Source organism: Balaenoptera musculus, chromosome 21, assembly GCF_009873245.2.
Source record: "Balaenoptera musculus isolate JJ_BM4_2016_0621 chromosome 21, mBalMus1.pri.v3, whole genome shotgun sequence".
NCBI lineage: Eukaryota > Metazoa > Chordata > Mammalia > Artiodactyla > Balaenopteridae > Balaenoptera > Balaenoptera musculus.
The window spans coordinates 13,037,109-13,050,583 of record NC_045805.1 but is presented as its reverse complement, the minus strand read 5'-3'; the positions used below and the strand labels follow the sequence as shown (position 1 = coordinate 13,050,583).

Genomic DNA, 13,475 nt, shown 5'->3' with positions numbered 1-13,475 from the left:
TACTGAATATACAATGATTCTCCACCACGCTTCCTAAGATGGAAACTCCAGGACAAGGGAGCCCACTTAGGTAAATGAATAATTCTGTGGATTTCTTAGAAGACCACATACCCAAATCAATAGGTAATGGAATATTTGATTTGTGATTAAATGAGGACCAAAGTATAAGAATCAGATTGAACTCTGATTTTTTTAACTCTAACCGACCCTGGACAAGTCGCCTGTCATCTCCCTTCTTCTACAGCCTCAGGTGTAAAATATTTAGGAGCGGGTCATTCTCGTAGAGTTATGTCCCCAAAGAAATAATAATACAGTAGCAAAAATGTACTAAGTTCTTCCTATGCGTCAGGCACTCTGCTAATTATTTTACATGCATTTGCTCATTTAATCCACATAGCAACTATAAATTAGATACTACTGTATCCTCATTTTATAAATGAGAAACAGAGGATACATTGCCAAGATTACACAGGCAGCAGGTGGGTGCCAGGACACCGATGTCCTGTCTGACATCAAAGCCCTAAATCAAAAAGCTCTGCCGCTACATAAAGGCACTTTATGAACCTAAGAAGCCACTATTACAAATGTGGAAAAATCCACCTGACACTACAACCATCTTCATTGTTCGGCTCTTCCGGGCATGTTCAAGTCCTCGGCTAAGCGGACTTTTCAAAACTTTTTATTTTTTTTAAGATAATCAACAGCTGTCCATTGCCTTCATTATAAATAACCACTTAGCAAGTGTGGGGGGGAAAGATGGTCCAAACACTCCTTTCAATTATTTTAAAACCAATCAAAATGAAAATTCAAATGAGTTCATTAGGTTCACAGGAAGCCCCACTATAATTACAAGCCAGGCCAAAGAGGCTTCCTCGAGAGCTAAGACTGGAGATGAGTTTTATTTTATTATTTTATTTTATTTTATTTTTGGCCACGCTGTACGGCTTGCGGGATCTTAGTTCCCCAACCAGGGATCGAACCCCGGCCCTCGGCAGTGAAAGCGCCGAGTCCTAACCACTGGACCACCAGGGAATTCCCTGGAACTGAGTTTTAAACACTAAGTAGCTAGATGCAAGGAAGAGGGAAACTGGGTGTTATTGGAGAGATGGGAACAAGGACCCCGGAAGCTTTTACAAAATGAAGCCAACGTGGTTGCAAAGTAAAACTCAACTATACTTCCTTGTGTAGCTTATATGCAATTTATTCTTGACAGCATACTTTGAAGTGACAACTTTGAGATCCTGTTGAGAGTCTATTTGCTTCCTTTGGGGTTCTTCCATTCTTATGCACGGAAACCAATGCAGTGCTTAACGTATATTAATTCACATAATTCACCCCAAACCTCATAGATACATACAATTATTATTCCCATTTTGCAGGTAAGGAAACTGAGGCCCTGAATAAATAGGTAATTTATCCAAATTTACCCGCTCAGTACTGGAAAGGCTGGATTATGAAGCCATCTGGACTACATGTCTGCTCTAAATCACTCTGCTACACGGCCTCTCCAAAAAGGAATTTACAGAAAAGTATTGAGTAACTCAGGATTGCGGGGAGGCCTGGAGATCCAGGCTTGGAACTCAGCAGCCACGCCAAGCACAAACCCTGCAGCTGGCACCCACCCACACTGCCACACACGAGACGCTGCCTGCAGAACGCCATCTTGCTGCCACACCACTGCCAGCCAAGGAACGTGCCCCAGAGCCCCCCTACCCTGCCCCACAAGCACCAGATGCAGAGTCTGGAAAGCAGTGTGTAATTGGTGAAACCATGACCGTGAGGCAGGCGGGCCAGGACAGCAATTCCATGGCCAAGTTCGGCATCCACATAGAGAAATGAGGTTCTGCCTCCCCCCGCAAGGTCCATAAGGTGAGTGTACTGGTTTCCTAAGACGCTGAAACAAAGTACCACACACTGGGTGGCTTAAAACAAGAGAAATTTATTCTCTCACAGCTCTGGAGGCCAAGAGTCAGAAGCAGGATTGTTTCCATCTGGAGGTTCTGGGGGAGAATCCCTTCCATGCCTTTCCACTGGCTTCTGGCAGTTGCCAACAATCCCTGTACTGCCTTGGCTTGTAGACCTCTCACTCAAATCTCTACCCCCATCCTCACATGGACGTCTCCCCTGTGTCTGTGTCTCTTTTCTTCTTCTTATAAGGTCATCAGTCACATTGCATTCAGGACCCACCCGACTCTAGTACGACCATGTATTAATTCCATCTACAAAGTCCCTATTTCCAAATAAGGTCATATTCAGGTTACCAGGGGTTTTCGGGGGGACACGTTCAACCCACAACAGTGGGGAAATACACAGACAGGGGAAGGGGGTTCAGATGCTGAACAGCCAAAAAAAATGACAAGTATCCACGGAACCTCAATTGCTGCGGGGGCCTTCATTTCATCTAATAACGAAATAAATGACTTCAAAGCAAAAGTTGGATGTGCCGAAAGCAATAAATTGGTCTATGAGCTCTCTTAGGGGAATCAACTAGACAGGAGCTTGCAGTAGGGGTGAGGTGAGGGTGTTAATTACAAAGCTAGAAGGTTCCTCCCTCTGAAACTGTGGCCATCAGAAGGAGACGGTCAGGCTTAAGGCCTGCTACCTGTAATGCCCACAGGCACCTGCCAGATATTTCTCTTTTATCTTCAAAAAGAGAAAACTTGGCCTGGAGGGGCCATCATGGATTTAAGCAGGAAGATAAATGGAGATTTTAACTGTGTATATGAGTTACCTAAGCCATAAATTTTCAACTAGATCGGTATATGACAGATGTTTGAAATATACATTATTTACATAGCTGGTCTAGTCTTCTGTGCTGCTGCTTGCATAGCTCTGAACTCTTTTCAAACCAGAACTAGAGATACCAAAAGCACATCCCATTTATCAACACTACAATAGCTTCTGGATAAATGCAAACACTAATCAAAAACATCCAAGCATTAAAAAGCTCTTTACTTTTAGGAAAAGAGAGCAGATGATCTCCAAGCAATCCTAACCTTGAGTCTCCAGGTTTTCAGAAACCTAAGTAGGACCCAATGTTAATGGAATCCAACTGACCCTCCATCTGCTGGAAATAAAAATAAGCAAGTCACCTGTTCCCCTCTAAGAAGCGGAACATAAAGTACAAAAGCTAAACTATTCCCGTGTTCTCACTAACACTGCTAAGTGGTTGACCCCCAAACTATACCTGGAGCCTCTACCGGTCACGTGAGTGCCTACCTCTCTGCTTGGACAACCAAACCATTACGTCCAACATGGAACTCATCATCTGCTCCATTTCCCCCAGCCTCCTGGTCACTTACTGCAGTCTTCCAAAAAAAATCTCTGATTCACCTTTGATTTTCTCTCCCCTCTTCAACCCAGTCACTTAGAGGGACAGCCAGGCCCTTGGTCCTCATAGATGCTCCCTTTGCCCTTCATGCCCATCCCTCCTTCCTTGGATACGGGTTTTCACTATGAGGCATGAGTACCACTCAGGTATGTGAGGGCATTTCAGGTGGCACCTGGTTGAATCATTTTTTACTGAAATAGTAATATATGAACTGTAATGGGGGTTAGAAAAATAATTGTCTAATGAAACCCATAATTTCATATAAAATGAAACATTTTTCTCTTTCATCCATTTAAATATAGAAGTGGGTAGAGTTAAAGAAAAATATTAAGTAAATAATAGCACAGATAGTATATGGACATGGTTTACAAGTTCTTAAGGGTGGTGTGCTAATGCCTAGCAGTGTTGCGAAACACTGCTCTGGGGTGGTCCCTCATCACCTTACTGCTTGATCACCTCTGTTCCCTCAACCACCTCCCAGCTGGTCTCCTAGCCTCCCAACTCCCATCTCTTCCATCTATCCTGTAAGCCACGGCCAGACACCTCTTCCTAAGATGCTCCTTTCATTATTTCTCTCCCAAACTCACAAATCTGATTCCTACCCCCATAAACTCCACCTACATTTCAAGAGCCCCCCCGATCTAGCTACACGTTATTTCTAGTTACATCCCAAAGTTACAGTATGGCAAATTTCACACTGATGCTTTCCTTGCCAGCTGAACGCCTTGGTTCATACTGCTTCTACAACCTTCCCCCAGTCCTCCTTCTCTGCTCTTCAAATCCTACCCAGTCCTTCGAGAAGCAAGTAAGTCCTCCCTCCAGGCAGCCTTTTTTATTGACATCTCTCCTCTAAACTCCTATTCCACGTACACCAACCCTATCAACTAGCCCCACTTAACTCTTGATTATATTCCAGTATTTCCTGCTTTCTAATGGTCGACTCATTGAGAGCTGGTCCTACCAACCACAATAGGAAGTCCTTGAAGAGTAGAATCTTCTGTTACAGAAGGATGACTCACATTAGGAGTTCAAGACATTTCTTCAACCAAGTTTTTTAAGAGAAGCCATGTTTTATTCATTTATCCAATAAATATTTCCTGAGTCCCTCATAGGTGTCAAGCTCTGTGGTTGCTGGCAAAATAGAGATGTGAATAAAACACATACTGTAAGTGAGGAACTCACTGGCTAGTAAACCCGAGGTACAACACAATGTCACCATGTTGTTGCAACACCAGTACAAAACAACTGTCATACGAGTGATTCGCTCTAGAAAGAGAAGGGGTGTATGAGCTTGTTCTGGAAGGCTAAACAGGATGAGCCTTATATATTAGCTAAATATCAGACCTTTAAAGACGGGGAGCACACTCTCAGAGATGTCACATAAATCACAAAAGGCACACAATGGCAACAAGATATTGCAGAAGGTAAAGAGTTTCCAGAGCCTGCAGTGTAGGGTGGTGGGGGAGGAATGGAAGGAGGGTGGGAAAAGCAGGGGAGGTCACGCCATGAAGAGCCTTGGTCTCAGACTTCATCCATAGGCATGAGAAACATTGAAAAGAGTTGGAAAGTAACATGACCAGTTTTGTTTTAGGAGGCATTAAAAAAATAAAAAACAAAACCCCTCTGGGGACACGTAGAGCAAGAATTGGACATGGTCAGTTTGGAAGACACTGTAATAGAACAGAAGGATTTCAACAACAGAGATGAAAAGGGAGGGGTAGATTTTAGAAATATTTAGGTGGTAGAAATCAATGGGATTTTCTGGCCAACTGGTTGTGCATTCCGATGTCAAATAAAAATAGTCTGGGGATTAACTACTTAAGGAAAAGTTTACTATCTACTTAAAAAAAAATTACCCATGTCATTTCTCTCCCATGTTACTGTGGTGAAGGTTAAGTTAGCACTGACTATAGTCTATAGTCTTACGAACGACAAGAAACTCTACTCTAAACCTGATAGACCAGGCATCACGCAGTTTCTGTGACTGATCTACAAAGCCTGTCCTAGATGCAAAAGTCGGCATCTGATCCCACCGGCAAGGATCCAACCAGACTCTGCTCCTTGGTTATATCTGCACTCAGCATAAGCAATCTTGTACCAGAGAACATACAATTGTCTGAATTGCCCTAACTCTCTGGGGCTATAGAGAATTTAAGCCACAATTGCTCTGGAGGTGTAAAAATGCTAAGGTTTTTATACAATATACTCATATTCCTTTTTTCAAATAAAAACGTTCGCAAGAGTGTAAAAGATGTTGAAATACCAAGAGAGGTGACCTTTTGTAAGCACATTCACGTTCTCCTGGGAAATAAAGAATAAAGTCATTCACCACCAAGTGTAATATTCCTCACTTCCACAGGCCTGATGAAAGAAGTCAACACAGGTAGTTTCAAATTAAAGCACAGTTGGAGCAGCGAGGCTGGAAATGTATCTCTGCAAGGAGGTATAAGGAGGCAACAGGATGCTGTTTATGAAAACTTGCATGTGATCAGAACCTGCCAGGGCTTCATCCCTGCCCCCCCCACCCCCAATAGTTTGGTCACCGGGACAAGCCCTAATGCAGCCACTTAATGTAACATCTGGGGATGACAGGAAATAAGACTCCATTGCAAAATGAGCGCTATTCTCACACACCCCACATACGGAAGCACATGACTCCAATAAGCAGAAAGGGCAAAGGTTATTTCTAACGATTTCTGTGTAAGTGCTGAGAAATCCTGGGCTTGCCCATTACAGAGGCGCTGCGGAGCCCAATTCTGTAATGGAAATGCGGGCCAGGAGGGCCCGTTCCAGATGGGGAGAGGTCATGTTACCCGCCAGGGACACAGCTGGTTTGGGGCAGGCCCAGATTAGAACCTCAGGTGCCCATCCACCGCTCCCAGAAAACTCTCAAAATAACAGAACGTAAGGAACTGGGACACACCATCCACTGTGCCCCAGAATTAGTTTCTATAAAATGAAAACTAATAACTCATCAAGGTGGCGTCCTGGCCATTCCTCCCCGCTGATTTATGTTAGTTAGATCGGCAGACAAAACTGGTTTATATTTTCTTAAGATGTCAGTTTGCAGCTTGTGTTTTCTTTCTTTTCAAATCCTTTAAAACTGTCTGCCTTATTGTTCCTTAAAATGACAAACATCCATCTAAAAGTACCATGACTTTGGGGATGTCTCGTTCACAGGGGACACCTTTTATGCACATGCTCCGTAGGACCTTTATAGTGGGAAAAAAAAATCACTTTCCAATCTTGATCAATGAAATGTCCCCAAACTTGGTGGCATGCCATGTGAAATATAAAGAAGCGGCCATCCCCAGGGCTTGGGGAGAGGAAAGTGAAGTAGCATCATTTGTATAAAGAGGTCACAGTTCACAAGGTCCTGACAGAGAAGGTTCTAACACCTTCATTAACAAAGGTTTGGTGCCTTGAAAATCATTTCATGAAGGTAGGTGAGCATATTTTCATATATAAAGCCCTAAGGATTATACAGCTATTTCCCTCTTTGTGGGGAGTTTTCTTTTCTCTCTAGTTAATTAATATCATAATTTCTAGAAATTTTTAGAAACTGTGGAAGAATAATCCCACGTGCATTTGGCCTAACCCCTTTTCTTATTCAGCTCATGGATGCACATTTTATTATTCATCTTGATTTGAACAAAAGGCAAGATTTTCCCCCCTTCTGCTCAGAAACTACCTTTGGGAAATTAATATTCAAGATGAACAATGAACTCATCTCATGGCCTGTGAACTTGCTGGTTGCCAGGAGGCCTGTGAATTCTTAGGATTATTTTCAATTTGGTAGCATGAATCAGGGGCTTAAATAGTCATATAAGGCATGGTCTTCAAAATTTAAAGTTTCAGAATTCTCTATCTAACTGTCCGTTTGTAGGATCTCTTTAAGTTTGATATGTGTCTATTCTAACCTCTTGAGCTTAAGTGTAGTTTATCCCAAAGGTACGTGAAAAAGCCAAGGCTAAATGTCAAGCCTGTTGCTATAAATCACATTTCAAACTGGTAGTTACTTATTAGTGAAAAAAGACTGTTTGAAAAGGTTCTGTCTCATTAGAAAGCGATTATGGAATGCCTATAATTTTGGCTTAAATAAACAGAGTTAAACTTGAAATACCTACTGTGCGATAGTAGGCCAGATCAAAAGGACAGCTATTCAAATTTCCAAGGACCTCTCCTTTCCTAAAGTTTAAAAAAAAAGTGATTTTCACCATATTTTTAAGGAATATTTGTTGGAGGGGATTTCTCTTTCACCATATTTTTAAGGAATATTTGTTGGAGGGGATTTCTAAAAACAGTCTCAACTGAAGTTATCTTAAGTCATTTAGTATTTCTCTGAAGAAGCTTATCTTGTCCTTTGAACCCAACAAAAAAAAAACTCTTTTTACTGAGAATAAGTATGATAAATACTATTAGCTATTATGGCAAAACGACTGGACAAACAGAAAGAAGAAGTATGAAAAGCTTCATGTGTTTCTAAGCTGCTTCATTTTCTATTTCATTTTATGTGACAAAGGCTCTGTTTGTATCCAGAGTCACTAACTTGATATAAGTGGGCTTTCTTACATTTGTTAAGGGCAAGACAACTTCTCCCAAATGATCTCAAAGTGCCTCAATATACCATCTATTACTATCAACACTGGTATTTGGAAAGGAACCATATTTGAAAAGGAAATTGACAAGCTACTCTCAATCTCCCCCAAAAAGATGTGTATGAGAAAGATTCCACCTACTCTCCCAGTGTTCATTGTAGGTGTTTGTCTTAATATTTATTTTATCCTTCCATGAGCCCCAACCCTTTTTATTATACATATTGGCTAATAATTAAAATAAAGACTAAATAACAGCTTCCATCCTTGGACAAAACCATATTATATCCAACCCTGCAGCCCCATGAGAATCTCGCAAGGCACTTTGCTTGCGGTGGGGGCAGACTCCATAAAATGCTGAATGAATAACACAGCTCTTCTTCCCCCACCTTCTGGTTTTCTTTTCTCAGTAGTAACCTAACATGAAATCTGCACAGACAACCACCAACCTGAAAGAGCTGATCCTTCACTATCCCCATAGGACCAGCTTACTATTTACAAGTCAAGAAATAAGAGAATCAAAGAAAATGAAAAGCTACTACCTCAAGCCCTCAAAAATGCCTTGAAAAACTGGCAATAGCAGAGAAGTTCTTTAGCAAAGAATAAAAATGTGACCATAATGATGCTATGACAAGATAGGTGAAAACAGGCTCCATGGGAACATGCCTGAAATCATTACAGAGTCTTGCAGGTCTGTTGAAGACATTATGGCCACCTGCCCTCCTACAGCCTCACTCTTGGTATCAGTACTGATTCCTGAAGAGGGGCAAAACAGAGGCGAAACTATTCAGTGTGGAATGAAGACATTCAAACCCCAAGGATATGAAACCTGAGATTATCTGAACACTCAGTGTAGACATGGGTTTATGGACATACGTGTTTTGAGGTTACACTTGGATTTAGGTGTATTTCAAAATTTACTGCCACCAACCTGAAGAATAAAGCGACCACAGCAGTGACTGACTTCAATTACTGAAGTATAAACTGTAGTTGTCACTTCCTTTACAAATCTGGCTTTTCATGACAGGGAAAATCAAGGGAGGCTTACTGCCAAAACAGTACATCCTTATGTCACCAGATTTTGCAGTAAAAAAGACGGTTATTTTATTTAGGTTTTATACTCACGGAAATGCGCTCACAAGACATTTTTAAAGCATGAGATACCGGTCCCAGTTTTTTTTTTTTTTTAAAAAAACCTTGCTGTTTTAGGAGAAAGATAGTAGAGCTAGACTTTGAGTACCAACTGCAAGCTTAAAGCAATCTTCCCAGGATTTAGAGTGATTTGGTATAGGATGTGTTTTCAAATATCATCTCGGTTTTCCCATGACATTTTGTTTAGAAGAAAATGAATTCATTCAGAATGAAAAACAAACAAACCAAAATTGGTGTCTTACACATCATTACATACAAGTGGTCAACAGTAAGTAAGGAGAAAACAACGAGAAGAGTTTCAGGATTTTCCTCCTTCAGCGTTTCAAGTATTTTATCCCTGGGTTTCCAAGTCACACAGCAAAGCCATCCGCTGTATTTCCAAAGGGAACTAACTGGCGCCTTCAGAAATTCTTCTATGCCTTTTAAGATGAAATCCTTCATTCCCGTTTACCGTTTTGTTTGTCCTTCCTGTCTGACATGCAAATACATGACACAGCCTCCATTCTTTCCATACAACCTGATTCAAAGCAACATATGTTAAATCCACACAAAATCATGTGAGCCTTCAATCCGCATACACACCATTACCCCACCGAATGCATTCAATGAGCTGCAACACAGTTCCCTGCGTGCAAGCAGACCAGCCTGAGACCTCTTCCCTGACTCAAACCATCCAGAACTGTGCATGGAACCTGTTCCCTTTTAAGAAAGAAAGGCTGTTGAAATACCCACTAGGATAATAACTGGCCACAATGCGGGAGCGAGCAAGCCCGATACTGCGGGCAACGGCGGACGCAGGCTCTTCCACAAGCTCAGGGAGGCTGGGCGCCCGAGCTGGCGGTCATTTATCTGTGCAGCCAAAACGCCCGGCACGTCCCCCTCCCAGATTTCACCTAACTAATAGCTCTCCAACCCCATATTGAGAGGGCCTGCTGTGGATCTTGCGGAGGTACAAAATGGTGGATGTGAGCTAATTTTTTTCCTGCTTTCCCCATAACTTATCGCATCCATCACCGCCCGTCCTCCCGGGGAAGCACCCCGGCCGCGGCGCCCGCAGCACGCCCCGCGGCCCCGGCCTGGGGGCAGGAACGCGGTTACCAACCTGATGTCATGTAGCCCCGCGAAGCCTGGGGCGCGAAGGCCGCGGGGAAGCGCTTGTGCAGGCGGTAGTCCTTCTCGCTGCGGGACCTCATGCGGTCCGAGGCCCGGTCCGAGAAATCCGAGCTAGGCCAGGCTCGCCGCAAGGTTGTGCTCCGGGTCTTCTTCATGGTGGGGAGGGCGACCCGCTGCCCCGATCCTCGGGGCCTCAGCGCCGGGGCGCAGCGCGCGGCTTCATCCGTCTACGGCGGGCACGACCCGGGCGGACTCTGCGCGCATTTTCCCAGCCCCTCCTCGTCGGCGTCTACACCGCCAGCGGCGGGTCCGGCCCTCCCCACGCCCCCACACCCCCCCACGGCGAAGGCTCCGATTTTACACACGTCCCACAATGCATTACACTTCATTTGCAATCCGGCCGGCTTATAGCTTCCAGATTCCTGGGGGGAAAGGCACGTTAGGAGGCTCCCCGGCCAGGAGGAGGCGGGGAGGGGGCGGGCGGGGTGAGGGCGCCGAGACTTGCAGCGTGAAAGCAATGGGAGCGCAGACAATGGCCCGATTCAGCGCAGGAGTGCTTAGCCAACTGTGAGCCACGGCACAAAAGACCCAAACAAATGAGGAAGCCCAGGCCTCCGGGGGTGACCCGGGATCGGGCGCCCGGGAAGCCGGAGGGGCGGCGGCAGACCCTCTCCGCACCGGGCGGCTCAGAGCGAGGCGTGGGGATGACAGCGTCCAAGTCGTGTCCCCCTGGGCCTTTCAGCCGCGCGGCCCGCAGTCCCGGGCGCGGGCGGGCTCTGCCTCCCCTGCAGTCCTCGGGAGGCAGTCTTCATTACAGAGGCTCGGATGGGGGGCGCGTTTGCACAGGATCCGAGCAGGCTCTGCAGTCAGCAGCTGCGGCGGCGGGCTCCTGCCGAATCCAGGAAGAGTCCTCGCGACTGCAGCGCCTCGTCGATCTTCCTCCTTCCAAGGCTCAGGGTGGTGTGCGTGCGTGTGTGCGTGTGCGCGCGCGCGCCGACACGCATGTGCCCCCCTACACGGGCATGCTCCTACTTACTGGCCGCGGCGGCGACGGGAGCCATGGCTGCCAAGGATGCGGAGCCCGCCGATCGCCCCCCGCACGGCGGCACCGCTGCTCAGTCGCGAGCGCGCAGAATGGCTATTGAAGGACAGGAAGCCGGGAAGCCGCTCAGCCTCATGCTAATCACCGAGCTGCCTTAAGTTAGAGCACGGATCCTGTCAGGCTTCTCATTTTCATGTAAAACACCCTGCGGCGGCTCTGGGACTTGGCTGGTGCCCCAGCCAGGAGTCCGCGCTCGGATATTTACATATTTTTAGGATGGCGCCTCCCGCTTGCAGAAAGGGAGAGAAACCGCTCGGTGGGAACAGGGCAGTCTGCGGTGCCCTGCCTTGCCCACCTGCGCCAATCCCGGAGGCAGCTAGATCCGGGGGAGGGGGCGCCACCCGCAGCTCCGCCGACAGCCGCAAACGCCCGGGCACCTGGTCCACGCCGCCTGGAGAACGCAACGAGGGCGGCTCCGGCTCTTCCTCGCTGTCCCCCGAGCCCCCGGTGTCAGTCACTACCAGCCCGCTAACCTGCATTCAAGTCCACAGCCCCACTACCCGGCTCGGCTCTGCACAGCTGTTTCTGGTCCAACAACCAATCGCTAAAGGACAACAATGCGCGCGGCGCGGGAGGGGAGGAGGGGGCGATGCGCCGCCCCGGCCGAGGCGCCGGGCCCGGGATGCCGGGCCGGGACGCGGAGGTCACCGCGAGTTAAAGGCGCGCGGCCACACTGCGGAGAACCCCGACCGCGCTGCGCTGCGGCCGTTTTTTCAGCTTGGCTTCTCGTTTGGGTTTCCAATAACGCTTAGGTGTTGTAAACAAAAATAAACCCGATTCTTCTTACGTCTTTGCGCTTTTTTCCATTTGTGACGATGCAACGTTCAAAATCATGTTTTATGCTGTTCTACATATTCGCAGGTGCCAAGGTACAGAGACAGGGATACGAAATCTTTATGAAGCTATGATTTTTTCAGGCTGATACTGCAAAAACAACCCCCCCAAAAAAACCACACTGGGTTCTAACTGGTTAAGATTCAGGAGTTTTAGCACAATTTGGTGCTCTTCCAAGGCTTTAATTCTTTGTGGGGGGGTGGGGGGGGGCAAGGTTCTCGAAGAACAACACAGAGTTGGGCGAGGTTTCAGCAACAAACATTATAGAATCTAGAACTTCCATTCAATATCTCAGGGCTGCCCTCTGTAACCTGGGGCCAGTGTAACTGATCTATCTCCCGGGAAACCGGGGGTAAACAAACAAAAATCACTAAGCACCTTGTATTTACACTAATCAAAATTTATTACTAACCGTAAACCAGTTAGCTAATATTCAGTGACATTTTTTCAAAGTTAGAAAAGGACAGTCTCCCAAAAGGCACATTTTGCTAAAATGTCTTCTTACTGTAAGAGGACTGCTAAGAACAGAAAGCCTCCAGCTTTAGAAGCTAAAGAAGACTAAATGTGTAAAGAACCATAAAGGTAATAAAAAATAATTGTATTAATGAATGCATGAGATAGTGACATTTACATATCTCAATCCAATTCAACAATTACCCTGCATCCCATGAGCCAAAAGTGGTTATATGAATGATTATAATGGTTACGACTGAAGGCTAATGGTGATTGCTGTGACAACTGTGATACTTATTCATTTAGCAAATGATTTTTGACTGTCTAGTATATGCTGTGATGGGTGCTGGGCAAACAGAACAACACACATGGCCCCACGTAACTTACGGTCTAGGTAGTAAGCAAATAAATGCACGGATTGTGTTAAGGTCTACAAAGAAGAATCACCTCTATGAAAAAACGACAGTTAATCTGAGACCTACAGAATGTGGAGTCATCCAAGTAAAGAGTGGGGAGAGTGATGTTTCAGAAAGTGGGAACAGCGCATGCAAAGGCCCTGAGGTGGGAAAGAATCTTGGCTTCTGTTGGAAGAAGTGAAAGGCGGCCAGTGTGGCTGGAATTGGAGCATAAGAGGAAGGCGTGTGATGAGATCACGGATGAAGCCAAGAGCCGGATCACGCAAGGACTTGCAGGCCATGTTAAGGGTTTTGTATTCTATTGTATTATGGGAGCCACTGAAGGGTTTTAAGCAAAGAAGCAATGATAGTTTTAGAATTTCTATATAAAAGGGGCTTAGAAGAGGGATTCTGTTTAGGGGTCATCCAGGACTTTTCCAAACTGTACATTTGAATCGCACTTGACTTAAAACTGAGAAAATATTCATCGTGCATCTGAA

At 45.6% G+C, this 13,475-nt stretch overlaps 1 protein-coding gene across 2 annotated transcripts in view; it reads right to left on the bottom strand.

The window, feature by feature from the left end:
* STOX2 (storkhead box 2) overlaps positions 1-10,366 on the bottom strand; it is a 106,738-nt gene extending 96,372 nt beyond the window's left edge. For both annotated transcript variants that reach the window (XM_036838801.1, XM_036838803.1), the window contains exon 1: positions 10,181-10,366. In XM_036838801.1, the coding sequence (XP_036694696.1) occupies positions 10,181-10,346 (166 nt within the window). In that variant the 5' untranslated portion in view covers positions 10,347-10,366. The remainder of the gene's footprint in view (positions 1-10,180) is intronic.
* Positions 10,367-13,475: the final 3,109 nt, after the last annotated feature.